The 19,644-nt window shown below is 35.5% G+C and overlaps 1 protein-coding gene across 1 annotated transcript; it reads right to left on the reverse strand.

The window, feature by feature from the left end:
- Positions 1-1,833: 1,833 nt before the first annotated feature.
- LOC125657027 (uncharacterized) lies at positions 1,834-19,392 on the reverse strand. Its single transcript, XM_048887656.2, has 6 exons — positions 19,270-19,392; positions 7,187-7,377; positions 6,599-6,771; positions 4,385-4,566; positions 4,122-4,157; positions 1,834-4,014 (listed from the first exon to the last, which is right to left on the reverse strand). The coding sequence occupies exons 2-6, from the start codon at positions 7,271-7,273 to the stop codon at positions 3,689-3,691; spliced, it is 804 nt and encodes a 267-aa protein (XP_048743613.2). The 5' UTR covers positions 7,274-7,377; positions 19,270-19,392; the 3' UTR covers positions 1,834-3,688.
- Between the last annotated feature and the right edge of the window lie 252 nt (positions 19,393-19,644).

A 19,644-nucleotide genomic window follows, 5' to 3' on the forward strand; every position in this document is an offset into this window, starting at 1 on the left:
GATAACACTTAAGGTTGAAATGTACATTCTATTGATTGTAAATCAGTGTGATATTCATTGTTACTATTTTGCCTTTTCCGGTCATTGTAATCGTTATTGTAACCATCCTCGTTGGCACTCCGGAAGAGTCAGAGACGACTCTTAAAAGGGAGGAGGACAATGTGGTAGTGTGAATGATATGGCATTTTTACTAGCTCTGGCTAGCGGGTTAACTCCTTAGCTCGATTGGTAGAGTATCGGACTTGTGTGCCAGTGACCCGGGTTCAAATTCCATCAGAAGCATGAAAATGTCTCTGTTATGACTGTTATGTTGTAATTTTCATGTAATCTAAATGGTAATGCTATAGTGTAATTTCAATATATCGATTTTGGCACTTTTCCTTTAGTCAGGCATCGAATTGTCAGCTTTCGTTCTTTCCAGACCGATTTCACGAGATGGCCCTCAAAATCGATGAGATCTATGTGTTTTCTTTAGATAGAACGCATCTCAACCGACATCAAACAGATCAGCATCAGATCATCATATAGGAAAGTCATTCTTGCAGCGAATCGTGCCACGATAATCCAATAAATTCCGATTTTTCAAAATTCATCTTCATTTTATTTGAAACTTCATCAAAAGCTGATGATTGGTGGCAAGTTGATTTTAACCATTTCCTTTAGAATTTACACTGCAATGAATTGAAATTAATTGTCAAATATGTCAAAGTAGATGCAAGACTTAGATTGTGCTCTGTGAGGTTGGAAATCGGGAGAAAGTTCTTCCTCCACAAAATAGCTTCATGGTATTTTTACAGCCATTTTCGTGGCCTTCTAAGTATTTTCTGCAGCTTTATCAATGGGAAGCCATTTAAATTGTACGTCGTCTAGCGATGCAAATCGCGCCATGTTTTACATACCCGCCTGGCCTTGTTTACGTCGTCTGCAAGACTTACCATCTGAACATTGCTCTGCTTTATTTCGTTTTATCTTGATTTCATGGAAATGCCGAGCGCTGTTCTGATTGCAAGACCTAGCCGAAAGTGATCAGAGGCGAGAGTTTTCATTAGACGACCACAAGAGTAAGAACCAATTGTTTTACCATTGTTTTGGAATTGATTGTGTTGAAAACATTTAACGTTATATTCACCTCGAAGGAACGCGCAGGTGAATAATACGTTCTATTTTTTTTTTCTAGTTTGTTGGCATTTAACCCTTCAAAGAGCTCGAAATTACTCGATCATTATAATAAAGTATTTATTGCAGACAAGCGCATGTGTATATCCATGTACTTAATTCTAGAGTGAATATCACGGAAATCTTCCTGGGGTGTCTTATCCGCTTGTGCATTAACGATATTTGTCGGAGCAATCCTGATGCTTTCTTAAGATTCTAATGAAAATTAATAGTCATTTGCCCTTTATACACTAAAACAGTGCAATATCAGATATCACTAAAACAGTGCAATATCAGATATCACTAAAACAGTGCAATATCAGATATCACTAAAACAGTGCAATATCAGATATCACTAAAACAGTGCAATATCAGATATCACTAAAACAGTGCAATATCAGATATCACTTGGCCTGCGTTAAGATCCAGATTAAACAAATGGACGTGGTTGAATTCAAATAGGAACAAAGCATTATTTTTCAGCACAAAATCAATGCATGTCTGTTGAAATTTTTGCAAAGACTGCTACTTAAAATAATCATAATAACATTTTGAAGAGGTTAGTATAATTATAATACTTTCATCGACCTATTGTGAGTCTATCAATCGAGGACGAAGTCTGGGGTTACTGTACAAATGTACGCTCCTCCGATCAATAAAACATCAAAATGCTATAATTGTTTTATCATGATTCACTAAACACTTTCAAGCACAAGATTGTAACAGTAAAAAGCTTGTGAATTGTGTTTGTCACATCATTCTGTTACAAAACGCTTATAAAATAGTTAATGCCTTGCTTCATCCTTGATATATTAAATAGAATATATATTAACCCAATCCTACTAACACTAAATTCCTTTACCTTTGGAGTTTATAAATGTTTTGTATCTTTAGTAGAGCAAGGTTTAATGGCGTCTGTATAACATAATTATGTGACAACAATTGACTAATTACAGGCTTTAAATGATACAGTATAACAAATGCAAATGATAACATATAGACTTTAGTTCAGAGCAGCAGAAAATAGATTACCTGTTGATTGTAATTTACGTCTCCGGTAGCCAAGTGTCTGATTCGATTCTTTTACTCTCATCTTCGCTAGTCAAGTGTTTGATTCTCCTACTATCGTCTTCACAAGCGAAGTGTCACCATATGAGAGTAAGAGAATGGAACACTAGGCTAGTGAAGATGATTGTGATATTAAATAACAATGTTACCCTATCATCAGAATAGTATTGCCATACAGCAAATCACAATAAACATGACCTTGACCCATATCGCATTTTAATATTCCTTAATTTCAAAGAACACCTAAAATGGTTAGGTACGTGAAGTGTATAATAATAATAATATGTTTATTCATCAATCAAGGGCCCTCGGGGGCAGGTACGGTTTAACATGCAATTAATTATAACAACATCAATAAATAACAATTATTCAGAAGTACTAGTACTGTCAGAGTTCACATTTCTGCACTGCACACATCTATAATTATATATGAAATACTTATTGCAGACAAGATTTAAATCAACAAAATGAAATATACAATAACAAATAACCAAACTGCTTCACACATCTAAGGACAGTGTCAGTTTCAGAGACAGTGGATAATGATAATGTTAAGTGAATACATATAAAATTGTAATCAATATCAGTACAAGAGTTTAGTACCAGGGTAAATACAGTATACAGGTACAATACACATGTAAATGCAGGATCCAATTGTTCTGAATGTTTTATGCCTAAAGCAGGAAGGTTAGAATAGAATAATTATATAAATGAAAACAATTATACAATATGAATAAAACAAAAAAAAAGTTAAACGAAAGCATGAATTGTTGACTTGATTACAGGGGGCACAAATAACAGTGATTGTTAACAGTCTGGTAATAAATTATTTACCAGATTGTTGGTCTTGTAATCCCAATAACCAAGACAGCTTACAAGTGTAAAACATGAAGAAGAAAAAAAGAAAATGTGTACAATGCAATGAAATGCAATACTTGTAGTATTATATTCCTCTGTTAGTATTATATTTCACTGTTCAAAATCATCTTACTAATTTGGATGAGGATATTTTCATCTTCATTGGTCATTAGCCAGATAAGCCTTTGATCACTGTCCATCTTTACAAATTTCTTACATGATTTGTCTATCATTATGAATAAAATAACCCTTTTTTCTGATAAATGACTACATGAGAATAAAAAAATGTTTTTCATCATCCACTGAATTGTTGTTGCATCTAAGGCATATATATAATCTCTCATGCCGAGAAATTCTTTGGTAATGTTCCCTTTCAATGTATATGTATCAATTTCATCATCTTATTGTAAAATACCGATTCCAAACATTTAAAAAAAATTATTTAACACTATTAATATAAATATATATAAATGTTATTCCACATGACAAGTGATGTAACCTCACAGCTACATATATTACTACGAAAATGGCACAGTTCGAATTTTTTTTAGTTTGATTCATATTCTAATTCAAATAAAGCACAGAATCGCTATTAGTAATTGATTTCTTAAGTATGCGTTTTATCAGCATCGTTTCGTTTGCAAACAGCTGTCAACTGTTGAAATGAAAAATAGATGACCTTTTTGATATCTGGAAACAAAATGAGAGCAGCGAGAAGGGAAATAAGACCTGCTCCGAGTGCTGTTCCAATAGCACGTGACGAGAAGCGGTCATCTTCTGCGCAGGTTTTAGTGCGTATGTATTGTGACGTAGAATTAACAGGAACAGTCAGATTGGACTTCATAGAACTTATTCTTCTTTGTATTTCCTCGGTCTCATTGATGGACAAGAACTCATTACTGGGAGATGAAGAACTTTCTTTGTTGCAGATCTCTGAATTGAAATGACACAGAAAGATAAAAAATAATACCAAAAAAAAAAACTCTGGAAGGCTGCAGATACGAGATGATTACTTATGTAATAAATGATGGAGGACCTACCTCTTTCTACGAGTATCGCCATAAAATCCGCCGTCACTAAATATAGAGATAGTAATACATGACTTACAAAATAATGTTTCCAGGTTTACATGCAGGACAAAATTGTAGATGACGAAAATTGTTGATACTATATTAAGATGGGAGTAACAACATTCAAATAAATGGTATTGTTAATGTTCAAATGGCAACATTCAGTATCAAGCCTTACTTTAAACTAAATTCCCTTTAAAAAAGATTTGTTAGAAGTCGAGCATAATACTCACATCCTGGCATCAACGAGTAGGAGAGCGTGTTCACAAAGTAAACTTTTGTTGATGTTTCCCAATCCATGGGGCAGGGCCCGGGTCCGTCAACCATAAGTGTCCATCCCAGGTCACCAGAGCATCCATAGTACCCCTCATTGATGTAGAAGTGACGATTTATTGAAGGCGCGCTGACGGTGTCACTAGTATCATAAATACATGTATGTAACTGAACGTGTGACATTGAAAACTAAGAATTTGTATCTGACTCAAACAGGAATTCTAAAAGGATTTCTTTCTATGCAAGATTTTCATATCATATGTTTTGCGATCTTAAAGATATGTTGTTCAATGCAAATAAATTGTGTTCGTGATATTTAAGCATCCCTTTGATATTTTCCAACACACGCATTAATTACTTACAGCATGCAGGCTAAATACAGAGAAAAGTAAATACCACGACATTTTCAGATTATTTTTTTTACTTGTATTTGTCAATGTTATGTCAGGTAGATAAAAATACATTGATATGATTGATATAAAAAAGGGGGGGGGGAGACGGAGAAGTGTTATAGGAAAAAATATATTACTTTATGGGATTTCATAACCGCGAACACTCCATCATGTGGTACAAGTATACTTAAATTTCTGTTGTACTTCTTTCCCAGCCGACAGCATAAAAACAAATACATGTACATGTATATACATGTATAAAATCATAGTTTTGTGAAAAATCTAACGATTTCAAGTAGACACCCTAGCCTTTGTAGTTTAGTTTTAGAGCTAGTTTGTCTTTGTTTTTATTACATTGATTTGACTTTCGTTCCTATATACGTAAATATTCTATCGTCCCGAAGAAATCTAAAATTACATATTGTTCATGGCGATGGCCATTCTTAGTTAGTCCGTGGGGATCCGGATTAGAATAGGTCCTCAGTACCCTTGTCGTAAGAAGCGACTAAATTGGGGCGGTCCTTCGGATGAGATCGCAAAAACCGAGGTCCCGTGTCGCAGCAGGTGTGGCACGATAAAGATCCCTCCTTGCTCAAAAGCCATACGCGCCGAACATAGGCCTAAATTTTGCAGCCCTTCACCGGCAATGGTGACGTCTCCATATGAGTGAAATATATATAGTCCGTTAAACAATATGAAATCAATCAATCATTCTTAGTTCTTTTTATTGTCCTTATTCATTTGACCTCGTCAAATCTAAGACGTTTATCAAAAATATTGGATGTCCCTTCTCCACGCGCCCGGTATTAGAAGTAAAAGTTACGGGTCTATTGGATAAATCAGAGGGAACAACAAAACACCTCACTACTATGGTCCTGGGCGCTAAGCATAGGTCTAAATTTGTTGCACTTCACCTACAGCTGGTGATGTTTCAATATGACTAAACAGACACTCGAAGGGACGTTAAACCACAGGTGCTTGTGGACAGGACTTCCGGTACCCCCCTTCTTGTATTTTTAAATGTTCAATTCCTTGGGTATTTCGGACGTATTTTTGATAAAATATGTAACTTCAGAGTTTATATATTTCAATGGAATACACAAATCTCGCATAGAAACCGCTTTTAAAAATGTCATATCACCGATCATAATATATGAACAAGGTGTGCAACTCAGCTCAGCCAGCGACATGTTGAAAAAATCTACACCTCGCTGAGAAATCCTATCGAAAAAACACCAATAATGCACATACCAACTGAAAAGAACGGTCATTCTAAATCCACTGATGATTCGTGGATTAAATGCATCGCTATTTGGTGCGCAATAATTACTTCACATCGCTCAATTTCATCGTTTTAACCTCGCCACTTCTCATTTCTGACTATAACGAACGGAAGTTGTGATGCTGGAATATTTCTGTCGCAGCCAACTATTTTTAGAACGAGAAAACCCGAGACGAGGTCTTCCGAATACCATTAGCTACACGAAAAGGGAAGAGAATACATTTTTAAAAACGGTTTCTATGCGAGATTTGTGTATTCCATTGAAATATATAAACTCTGAAGTTACATATTTTATAAAAAAAAAAAAAAAAATACGTCCGAAATACCCAAGGAATTGAACATTTAAAAATACAAGAAGGGGGGTACCGGAAGTCTTGTCCACAAGCACCTGTGCGTTAAACAACACAGAAACAAAACAAACTAGCATGCTCACATCGGGTTCAGGACTGTCGTGATTTTATGTATAACACTAGAATTAAAATGGGAAGGGGAGATAATACCCTGCGATACTGAAATATTCTCCGGGTTTTCCTGTTGTTATAATGAAATCTGAAATGTCGTAGTTAGTTTCCAGTAGTCTGTAGCGACTAAACCAGTCCGTTCTGGTCGCCCCCGTGGCATTGAAAACAAAATACTTCGCCTCCACCCCGTTATAGTAATAGGAGACTCGTATCTGAAACATTGAAATGTGACACTGGATATAGTTATTGCTGTAACATATCAGCGCTCAATAATATGCAGGATAAAAATGTGAAGATAACGAACTATGATCAATCACAGAACTCCTATAAGAAGAAAAAAAATAGAGAGTTCGGCAAACACGGACCCCTGAATGTACGAGAGGTGGGATCCGCGCTTATGTATCATCAAAACTTCACCTAAAGATAGTATTGTCATATGTGAAAAATTCTCGAGTGTGACTATAAAAACAATATGTAAACAAACAGACTTGATTATCCGATAAGTAAGTTGCTTTTCAGTGTTAAAAGTTTCTTACTTGCATTTGAAATTTCCATTTAATCATTTTGCAATTAATAAAAACAAAGTCTTCATTAAAATACAAGAACGACAAACAGCATATTATGTACCTTAGATATACCGTTATTTTGCAAGTCATTCATGACGTCAGATTTGTAGTGATCTAAAACCTGATTGGTCAGTTGCTGTGCTGCCATGTTGTTTGTGTTACGCGTGTTATTTGACAGAAATAGATCATACGCCCCAAATGGCCCTCCAGTCACTGCTTTAAACACCAGCTCCCACCAGGAATATACGCTACCTAAAATTTTAAATCAGAATATAAATTACACATTTGGGATACAATGACTTGCAATTACATGTACTATGCTACAGAATGAAAAGGTGAAGATAACGAATAGTGATCAATCTCATAACTCCTATAAACAGTGAAGATAACGAACAGTGATCAATCTCATAACTCCTATAAACAGTGAAGATAACGAACAGTGATCAATCTCATAACTCCTATAAGCAATACAAAATTAACGGGCCCCTGGACATAACAGAGGTTGGATATGGTACCTAGGAGCACCACCGTAAGCATCCAGTGTCGACCAGCCACAATCGCCGCAAGTCCTATATCTTGATCAGGTAAACGGAGTAATCCGTAGTCAAATCAGTGTGTAAAGCATGGTCTAACAATCGGTATGAAACACGTCAAGAAAGTGTTTGACCCCATGACAGGTTGTATTGGCAAACTAGATCGTTATAGTGACAATACCCCCGCATGCAGGAGGCCGGGGTTCAAATCCCGGCCGCGACACACCTAAGTCGTTAAAACAGGTAGTGACAGTTCCATCGCCAAACGCTCGGCATCAGGTATGAATGTCACGGGTCCTCGGAGATGACCTTAAAAACGGATGACCCGTGTCACAGTAGGTGTGGCACGCTAAAGAACCCTCACTGCTCAATGGCCATAAGCGCCGAGCATAGGCCTAAATTTGAAGCCCTTCACCGGTTTTGATGACGTCTCCATATGAGTGAAAAATTCTCGAGCGAGACGTTAAGCAAGATCCAATCAATCAATCAATAGTGACAATGAAATTTGCGAAATGTTGACTTTCAACGAGACTATTGAAACCTCTGCAACATCAACTTGTTTGTCAGTGTCCTGTCTCAATTTAAAAACTGATCATATTCAGAACAAGCTCTTGCGTATCAAACCAGTTGAGAGACATAATTACTATGTGTAGGTAATAATGAAATATTGCTACATAAATATGGGAAGTTGACGATGGCGAAGCTGAGGTCATCCCGTTTATCATAAAGTTGAGTTGTTAGTTTTGCCGTTAATATGTATCGCGTTCAATAAAATATCTAGGTACGAAGCAGATGTGGAAGATCCTGTGGTACACTGGGATATAACGAATCAAATATGAATGGAAATGATTATTGGTAATAGATATGATATGTCGTCAATATATCTAAGCCGTTCTTGGTACACTGATTATGACTACAGATTATCAGATTAAGATATAGGGTTCACGGCGGATGTGACCGGTCAATATGGGATGCTTACTCCTCCTAGGCACCTGATCCCACCCCTGCTATATCCAGGGGTCCGTATTTGCTCAATTCTCTATTTTGTATTCTTTATAAGAGTTATGAGATTAATTACTGTTCGTTATCTTCACCTTTCATCTAAATGTCGTGTTGACTACCACAGCAATGCCTTTGGTTTTATCGAAGTCAGAGACAGATATAACATGTATCTATGATAATGCGGATAAATTAATTTGGGGTTTTTTTCTAGTTAAAAAAAAACTTTGAGCAGGAATTCTAACACCATACAAAAATGAATTTCTTTTCCTTTTTCAAAATGTCCGAAGTTGTTTCATCATGTGCTTATAGTATTCTACAGCGGTAATATCACCACACAGACCACCTACCGAAGTTTCTGTTACAATATGTTGACAGAAAATATAACCTTTTTTAAAAATGAAAATCGATTTAAACGAGCGATAGTGTTAATGACAACTCAGTTTTTCCATTAGGTAAACAATCCCAATCTTCGAATCTTAATTTCCTATCATTCACCAGATAGAAATATTTTTATGTTGTACACGGTATGTGATTTTTGAAGATGTTTAATAATGTATGTGAGGAAGTTGAGTAAGTTGAATTTTAAGTTATTGTATTTTTCTTTGATCCCATCCATTACATCCGCCATCAAGAAAAGAATCATAAAATACATTTCTTATCATTTAGATATTTCAAAACATTGAGTTTAAATAATAAAACATAATTTTGTTCTCAAATTCATACGACGTATCAATCCACAACAAGAAGTCAAAGTCAGGTTTTCTTTCATGCGGAAGTCAGACGATTTTTTCAGCCAATCAAAATCACCGTAATTTCGTCAAGACAATAAAGTCAGAAATAGACAGCTTAAGTAAGAAAGGGTTGGTTGCGTATAATTAGCAACCTACACTTAACTGGGGTATGATTCGTCAGTTAGAAACAAGAGTTCAAGCCTAGAAACGACATATAAACAGAGCCGAGTTCCTAGTATTTAAAAGAACAGATTTTTCACTCTTCCGTATCCGTGAGTATTGATATACCGATCTGTAAGACATGCCCTTAGTAAATGATAAAGAATGTATACTTCAGGGTCACTTAAAAATATTTGAAAGAAGTCAAAGAAATTAAAGTAAATGTTCAAGGATATTTCGGCGTGGTCGCGGTTGCTCAGTGCATGGTAGAGCGTTCGCTTCGTAACCGGGAGGTCGTGCACAGTGGTAAAGCGTTCATTTCGTAACCGGGAGGTCATGAGTTCGAGTCCCGCTCGTGCCATGGCCGCGTCAAACCTAAGACGTTAAAATAGGTAGTGATTGCTCCTTCGCCAAACGCTCGGCATCTAGAAGTGAGATTCGCGAGTCTTCGGACATGGTCTTTAAAAAGGGAGGTCCCGTGTCACGGCTGGGGTTGGCACGTTAAAGAACCCTCACTGCTACGGCCCTGAGCGCTAAGCATAGGTCTAAATTTATGGTACTTCCAGTGGCGGATCCAGTGATTGCAATTAGTGGGGGGACGGCGCAATTTTTTGAGACATGGGGTCTGGGGGCCACCTTGAGGCCCCCAGTGGGTCCAGGACAAAGCCCTGGTGGGGGTCCAGATTGCAGATTTTATAGGGCTAGAAATATGTTTCCTATGCAGTCATTTTTACTATTTTCTGTCATTTTTGATAAGGTTAAATGAATAAAATGACGCAAATTTTAAGTTGTTTTTTTTTAAATGCAAGTTCTCCCAATAAAAGTGATTCAATAAATAAAAAGATTTTGTCATTTATTTCTCCGAGAGTGGAAGAAATTTTTGCTTCTTCCATCGTTTACATTCTTCTAAACAAGAGATTTACCTTAAATTTGACAATATTAGAGGGGGCGCCGGATGCGCCCCCCTCCCCCTTAAATCCGCTGCTGACTTCACCTATATTTGGTAACGTCTAAATATGAGTGAAAATTTCTCGACAGGACGTGACACAATCAATCAATCAATCGTCGTCATGATAATGAAAGTTAGATGAAAGATTACAACGAAATAGAAATGTATTGGAATCATAGAAAAGAAAATTGACCATATTCGGAATTTTTACAATTCAGAATTCATTAACATTACCGATACTTATATATACACATCCAACACACTTCAACTACTTGGTATAATGTATAAAAAGAAGTTAGATAGACTAAATATTTAATTTTTCATTTCATTTGGAATAAAACAGATAAGATAAACAAATAGGAAATATCGATAATTCTAAAACATAGGGTCAATCGATATCCAAATGGGAAGCACTAGAAGTTAATCAAGTTGACTTTTCGATCCCCGCGAATTTAAGCAACAGACCATGTAATGAAACCGTTGTATGATGTACACCTTAGTACAACATGCCTTAGTGTTCTAAGTAAACATTTGTACATTTATGTTTCTAATTTACTACTGAGTCGCTTCTGGTTCTGTCAATATAGTAAAACGTATACCTTTTACATACAAATGAAACAGAATGGATTAAAAGTCAGATTTTGTACTGAAATGATCCGTTCCATTACCAACAGGTGCATCAAATCACCAGATGAAATATCAGTAGTCTTTTGCATAAAAAAGGCTGCTTATTGAATGCAGAAGTTGAAGTATTTTCCGAAAATAGGAAGACAAATTACAAAATTGATTTTTCAGATGTTCTGTATTTGAGGACGCAATCAAGATATAAACCCACTTAAGGATATATAAAGGGGGGAAATGCATCACAAAATACGCACAACCAAACATATCTTGAATACTAAGTTCAATTCCTACAAAGTCAATCTTTTTCAAACTCCATTTACAGACTTTTATGTAAATGTTACCACACATTTTCTTGAAGGTAAATCGTAACTGTAAATAATGTAAAGTCAAAACACCTTCTTTAAAACTTCATTAAACTTTCAAGAAATATGGTGAGTGATGAGTGAATATCTATTGGACATTATTTGGAAGCATACATTTACTGGTTTTTACCGGTCATCGTCAAAAGTACGGATGATCGGTTACTGGTTTTTACCGGTCACCATCATACCTACAGATGGTCGGTTACTGGTTTTTACCGGTCCCCTTCATACCTACAGATGGTCGGTTACTGGTTTTTACCGGTCCCCTTCATACCTACAGATGGTCGGTTACTCTTCTGATACTGCCTATACAAAGAATGTCAATCCATAATTTGTTCTGTGCATCCTAAACATTGTTACATATTCAATTAAAATCCTGTATGGAACACATTTTTCCGAAGGCGCGGTACAGGGGAGGGATGGAATCCCTGGTTTCTCAGGTAAGGAATAGCGGAGAGATGAACCTCTGGTACATGTTCCTCAGACGCGGAACAGCGGAGGGATGAACCTCTGATATCCCAGGTGCACTAATTCAATAGCAAAAGGATGAAATTTCCTCCGGTACCACAGGCGCGGTATATCGCAGGGATGGAACCTCCGGTACCACAGGCGCGGTATATCGCAGGGATGGAACCTCTTGTCCGAGGCGCGGTATATCGGCGGGATGCAACCTCCGGTACCACAGACGCGGTATATCGGCGGGATGCAACCTCCGGTACCACAGACGCGGTATATCGGCGGGATGCAACTTCCGGTACCACAGACGCGGTATATCGGCGGGATGGAATCTCTGGTACCTCAGGCGCGGTATATCGGCGGGATGGAATCTCTGGTACCCCAGGCGCGGTATATCGGCGGGATGGAATCTCTGGTACCTCAGGCGCGGTATATCGGCGGGATGGAATCTCTGGTACCTCAGGCGCGGTATAATAGGGGACCCACGGGGTTACCTTCAAACTTACTCCTGTACTGTAATGATTACCAGCAATAATATCTATTTTTCAATTTTCATGATATATATGAAGAAGTGAAGATAACGATCAGTGATATATGCTAATAAATAAGGATAACCCCCCCCCCCTCTCTCTCTCTCTCTCTCTCTCTCTCTCTCTCTCTCTCTCTCTCTCTCTCTCTCTCTCTCTCTCTCGTGTTTTTTTTTTCAATGCACGTTTTTAATTAATTCGTGCATATGAAATATGTTTTATGTGTTAATATGAAATATCAATGTTTGTATTGGAATATGAAGGAAAATCACCCAGGTGATATTCACACACATTAATACTGGACCAACATATCTGTATACATAGTTCCACGAGATGTCAGAAATCGCCGCAGCTGTCGATTAATATTTAATGTAGTAAATATATGTTGAAAGATTTCAAGTAGATATTAATGAAAATTTAGGCCAGTAAATTGAATTTGAAGTGAAGTTTCATACATTAATTAAATTTTTCAGCAAAGTCTCCAAAGGTTGGTGATCGATTTAAGGATTTTATTAGACTACGTATAATCATTAATTTAATAAAAGGCACAGCTTAAAACAAAGTAATATTGATTAGAAGTAAGTAGTTGTGCGTCTCATTATTTTAAGAAATAACGTTGTATTTATTACTTATTAGCGTAATTCGATAAAATTGTACTCGCAATTTAACACAGATCTTAGACCCATATTTTGATGTCTATATTTATTCATGTTTGTTTTCTAATATTTCACACATGAATTCATGTAATATAAAATTTTTTACATAATTCTTGAATATAATATTTATCTGAACTAAGGATAAACTGACATCTTCTTGGCAGCAGAGTGCTGTGTGTTGCTTTGCAACGATTAGCAACGGAAAAATAAAGTTTGTGTATTCTATGCGCGTCAACTTGGAAAGAGAGCAAAACGATAAACAGGGACCTCAAGATCAACGAGAACATACCTGAACATAATATAAACAATTGTATACACCCGTATATACATATGTAGTATAAACAATTGTGTATACCTGTAGTAGATACCCGTATATAATATAAACAATGTTGTATACCTGTAGTAGATACCTGTATATGTTATAAACAATGTTGTGTACCTGTAGTAGATACCCGTATATAATATAAACAATGTTGTATACCTGTAGTAGATACCCGTATATAATATAAACAATGTTGTGTACCTGTAGTAGATACCTGTATATGTTATAAACAATGTTGTGTACCTGTAGTAGATACCCGTATATAATATAAACAATGTTGTATACCTGTAGTAGATACCTGTATATGTTATAAACAATGTTGTATACCTGTAGTAGATACCCGTATATAATATAAACAATGTTGTATACCTGTAGTAGATACCTGTATATGTTATAAACAATGTTGTATACCTGTAGTAGATACCTGTATATGATATAAACAATGTTGTGTACCTGTACTAGATACCCGTATATAATATAAACAATGTTGTATACCTGTAGTAGATACCCGTATATAATATAAACAATGTTGTATACCTGTAGTAGATACCTGTATATGTTATAAACAATGTTGTATACCTGTAGTAGATACCCGTATATAATATAAACAATGTTGTATACCTGTAGTAGATACCCGTATATAATATAAACAATGTTGTGTACCTGTAGTAGATACCCGTATATAATATAAACAATGTTGTGTACCTGTAGTAGATACCCGTATATAATATAAACAATGTTGTATACCTGTAGTAGATACCTGTATATGTTATAAACAATGTTGTATACCTGTAGTAGATACCCGTATATAATATAAACAATGTTGTATACCTGTAGTAGATACCTGTATATGTTATAAACAATGTTGTGTACCTGTAGTAGATACCCGTATATAATATAAACAATGTTGTGTACCTGTAGTAGATACCCGTATATAATATAAACAATGTTGTATACTTGTAGTAGATACCTGTATATGATATAAACAATTTTGTATACCTACATGTATAGTAGATACCGTATATGATGTAAACAATTTTGTAAACCTATAGTAGATATCCGTATATGATATAAACAATTGTGTATACATGTACATGTACCTATAGTAGATATCTGTATATGATAAATAATTACGAATGTATACCTATGCATGTGGTAGATACCTATAAATGGTATAAACATTTTTGAATACCTTTAGTAGATACTTGATAATGATATAAACAATTATCATCGGCCGCCAGGAGGCGCCCTGTTACCAAACTGTTATGTTTGCTGCAGATCTGCAGCAGTCTGCTGCAAATTTGCAGCAAACAAAATTAATCGCAGGAAGAAAACTTTCTTGTTCACAAATGTTTGCCGCTAGCTGCGATCTTGCGGCAAACATTGCAGAATTACTGCAAGCTTGCACTCTACATGTTCGCAGGAACATTGCAAGAAAGATACATGACAATCTGTTGTTCGCAGCAAGTTTGCAAGAAACATTTCACAAATTGGATGTTTGCAGAAAGTTCGCAAGAACAGTAAATAAGTTGAATCAGTCAATCAAATACAGACTGTGTAAGGTCAACACAGAATTCACCATTTTGAAAAGTTTGAATTAAGGAGCAGATAGTTGACTGCTGTGTTAGGAATATGTACCATTTTGAATGTGTTCAAAAGTCAAATTCTTCCATGGAAGTACATGTATTTTAGCACACCCAACACTTGTTTGGTAACATTCAGTTTTTTTCTCTTTTAATCCAATGTGAAGAAAGCTGTATGACCCGATGTCTATGTATTTTTTTTGTACATAATTACTTTAAAGCAGATTAATTACTTGATAAAGTTATTAACTTTTCCTTAATTACATGCTTGAAAACATCTGCATGTAAAAAAAACAAAAACAAAAAAACAGTGCCAATATTATTTAGAAAGTAAATATAGTGGCTACATATATAAATCATCCCATAATAGACGTCTATAAATAGACCCACGCGCGTCAGGGAAATCCCTACATGATGTATTAACTCATACGCAACTGTCTAGTTTTAAGGCTGAAAGAGCGTAAAACAACGAATTACTAAGAGGTATTTGATATTTTTATTTCTATTAAACTTATGGTACGGTACTGTTATAACAAAATACACAGCTTTACACAGATAAGACCACCGATGATCTGAAAGTTTGAACTGGTCACTTGACTGTCACTTGAAATGGCAGAGTGAGTGGTTATTTGTAAACATCGATTTAAAATCAAATTATTTGGGTTAAAACAGGTGAAACAATTTATGATATGTCGTACAGTCTCATAACTACATACGTGCGATGATTTAATAGCGTTTTTACTAGATGGAAAAAAATAAATTACCTACTGTATGTCAAAATCCAGTTATCAGTTTCAATCTTTAATTCAATCTCACATTTTCAAGTTTTTTAAAAAATGTATTTAAGGGTCCAAATAATATCGATAAATGTATTTGTATGTTTTTCACATAAATAGGTAATTGAGCATAAAGGAATTCTAATTTTTTTAATGTAGACATGTCTTATAAGCATTTTATATTACATTTCAATATTTGACTAACATGAAAACATTGTCAAAGAACATAAAGATAGACTGTTAATACTTCAGAAACTTTCATCATATCACATGGTTGTTTGAAACATGTGTGATGAATTATCTATATAATCAAGGTCAGTGTTAAGGTTTTTTCTGCGAACTCGCTGCTCATACGCAGGAATATTCCAAAATTAATTACTGAAATGTTTGCAGTAAGTTAGCGGCGATGTTTGCAGCAAGGTTTGCCGCAAGTTTGCAGCAAGGTTTCCATATTTGGAAAACCCATTGTTTGCTGCAGCAAACCTCATTTGCATAGTAAATTGTTTGCTGTAAGTTTGCTGCATAATTGCAGCAAACATAGAGGTTTTGCATAGACTGTCATGGTTTCTTTAGCTTCTTGCAGCAAGTAATTTGCAGCAATATTTGTCACAGACTTTGCAGCAATGTTTGCAGGAAGGCAATTGTTTTTGGCGATTACTAGTATATGTTATGATTTTAGAAAAACGACTGTGATTTACTGCGGGCCTAAACTATGAAATAATAAACTTACTTATATATATCCAAATCCATCGTTACCATTTGATTATTTTATTGAATTGAATTACGATTTTTACAGATATCTAATCACGATTTTTATAATATAAATCACAGGGTCTAAGCCCGTTTTGGGCCCGAACTCTGTGATACCATCTATATTTATGGTATCACAGAGTTCGGGCCCAAAACGGGCTTAGCCCCTGTGATATAAATAACAATAATAATTTTCGGTGTCCGGAATCTGTTAACTCGTACTATTTATTTTCGGGTTTTATCATGTAATCAGAGTTTGTAGTACTTACGTTCTCTTTGTTGTACGCTTTATTTTAGTCTCTCTTTTTTTCCATTCATACCTATTTCCAGGTATTCGTGTTTGCCCTACTCTCAGTTTCATATTCATTGTGGTATTTATGAGATTGATCACAGTCCCTTTTCTTCAATTTTTCACCTTGCATAATTGTATAGCTTTCATAGTTACCAAGTAGTTGCGGCCGATTTCATGCTTGCATCAATAAATTTTCTTGTATACACCTGGGAAAGAGATTCTCCACTACCGTCCATTAATCCCGTGGGGACTTGAATTAGAATACATGTAGGTCCTCAGTACCCCTTACTTGTGGTAAGAGGCGACTAAATGGGTCAATCCTTCGGATGAGATCGCAAAAACCGAGGCCCCGTGTCACAGCAGATGTTGCACGATAAATATCCCTCCCTGCTCAAAGGCCATAAGCGCAGATCATAGCTATGCCTAAATTTTTGCAGCCCTTCACCGGCAATGGTGACATCTCCATATGAGTGAAAAATTCTCGAGTGGGGCGTTAAACAATATAAAATCAATCAACCGATGTCCATGTATTAACACATCATTGTTTATTTCACGGAAAAACAATATGAAATGAAAATATTATCATCTATTCATTCAAATAGATAGGTGTGGCGTTTGTGGGTCCTCTAATGATTCAGATCCTCTAAAATATCGGCGAATATTTAGTGATTATACTAAAATGGTAGGTATGCTTTACTTGATTATTGTTCTATGTTCTATATTGATGTTCCTTTCACTCCGATAGTGACACGCCATCACTTGAGGTGAAAACCTTTGATATCCTGATTGTCACAACAAAACAATTTCTACAAATGAATGCAAAAGAAGAAAATCCAAAAATCGATAAATAAATGTCTTCTCAACCAAAGCTTCATTGAGAATAAGTGGCTGATCATCAAAAATGTTTCAAAATCTAATAAATTATTTACAGTTTCCGGGTTTATGAATTCCACACTGAAAATCAATACGGTGCCAATGCCAAATTTTACAATGCAACGGGTTTAGAAAATTTGTTCTATTTGAGGCTTGTTCTAGCGTGTGTTTGTTTTCATATTAGTAAACATGTAAGTTTATGATGCGCACTTGAAGCGTTATCTGGAGAAGAATACGAAATATATTTATTGTGTCACTAATTTTGTCAATATCCCAAAGTGTGTACATACAGACAAATCGTACCTTAGAACTATCTCTTAGTAAGTCTGCCAAAATGCCGAGTCGAGAACAAAAACTTATTTTCAGAGAGCGAAAAATGCACTACAACCAACACCATGCATGCAATCATGCGGGGCTCTGTGGATATAAAACCCAAAACACCAGGAGCGTTCGGTATCGTCATGGGCATTTTTATAATTAAGGTTAATGGTGTCTTTCTGATCAAATGTGAAAAAGAAACTGTGTTAAATTTTATTTTAAATCTAAGTTAAAATACCGGGATGAATTAGATCTCTTATTAATTTTTCTGACAGAACATAAACACTCTCCGTGCGAGATACTCAACTTCTCAAAACATAAATTCACTAAACATTGACCGGGTTCACTGAACTAAATCTCCCAGCTGCAGTAGACCGCTCCATAATTTAAGACAAGCTAAAATCCAAAACCCAGGTGGGACCAGCATTTCTGTGTTTTATGTAGAAATTTTCCGGGGTAAAATCAAAATATTTCATCCGCAATGAGAAAGATACGTTTATCTGATCTGGCATGTGAAGCATACTAAATCCCTAAAATGGTTTCGTAATTTTCTACAACAATTCTTTAAATCTCTGTTTGATTTCAGTAAAATCATATAGAATTGTTTTATTATTTTCCTGCATAGGGTTTCATGTTTCCATAGAAGACAGCTTCCATCAGGAAAAGTTTTAAACCATGTGGAGTTTGTTAAAACCCTGCAGAAATTTGGTCTATCTTGGAATTTGAATTTGCTATAGGAAGTTATTACTTTCTTTTATTTATCGTATATGTTTTAAAACTTTTGAAAAATATGTTTCCTGTAAGGATATATTTTTTCTATTACCTGTAAGATTAATAAGGCACCTGTAAATACATGTACAGCTGTGTTAAAGGCAATAATATATAGGCCTAAATGACAATCAGTTAGATTTACCCCTGATTTTCCGAAAGAAGTAAAGTGTTGTTGATGCAATTTTCTACTTGGAATTCGACAGACTCATTCCTATTTCTTTGTCTTTTCTTGTGCATGTCTTTTGATAAATTGAAATTTGCAACGGACAAACATGTTAGCTTATATATATATATGTATCTGATATAGTAGAGCTTAGTAAATTCAAATTATAGAGTAGAGTTTAATAATTTATCTTCAGTTTTAACATTGAACTTGACAATATAATTAAAACCAAATAGTATAATCTACAAACAGAAAATAATTAAACAAAGGACAATAGAAACACGGTTATTAACTTACCTATGACGGAGAAAGCACAAAGGCGTGGACATTCATGACCGCCCTCTTCACTCTCGATCCCGGAATTAAATTCTCCACTGGTGTACCAATAAGATGCTGGTTACTGAGAACTCCTGCATCTAATCGTCAGCACCCCGTATAAGTACTGCTAAATCGGAAATTGCATTTTAAGTTCGATTGGAGTAAAACCAGAGTAGCATAAGATTATGTTCGATCAGCAAAAAATGTAACTTAGTCGCGCGAGTTCTAAGTCTGCGAGCACTGGCGTGCTTGTTTCCACCCAGCTTAAAATAGTTTTATCACATTATGAAATATCGACGATTTTTCCAATTTAATATTCAAAATTATATCAATATCATATTTATTGAACGGGGA

Source organism: Ostrea edulis, chromosome 7 (genome assembly GCF_947568905.1).
Source record: "Ostrea edulis chromosome 7, xbOstEdul1.1, whole genome shotgun sequence".
NCBI lineage: Eukaryota > Metazoa > Mollusca > Bivalvia > Ostreida > Ostreidae > Ostrea > Ostrea edulis.

Coding starts and splice junctions, on each gene's coding strand:
- LOC125657027 (XM_048887656.2), bottom strand. CDS start 7,273: ATGGCAGCACAGCAACTGACCAATCAGGTTTTAGATCACTACAAATCT. Junction 4,158..4,384: donor CTACTCGTTGATGCCAGGAT/GTGAGTATTATG, acceptor CTCTATATTTAG/TGACGGCGGATTTTATGGCG. Junction 4,015..4,121: donor GGCGATACTCGTAGAAAGAG/GTAGGTCCTCCA, acceptor ATTTCAATTCAG/AGATCTGCAACAAAGAAAGT.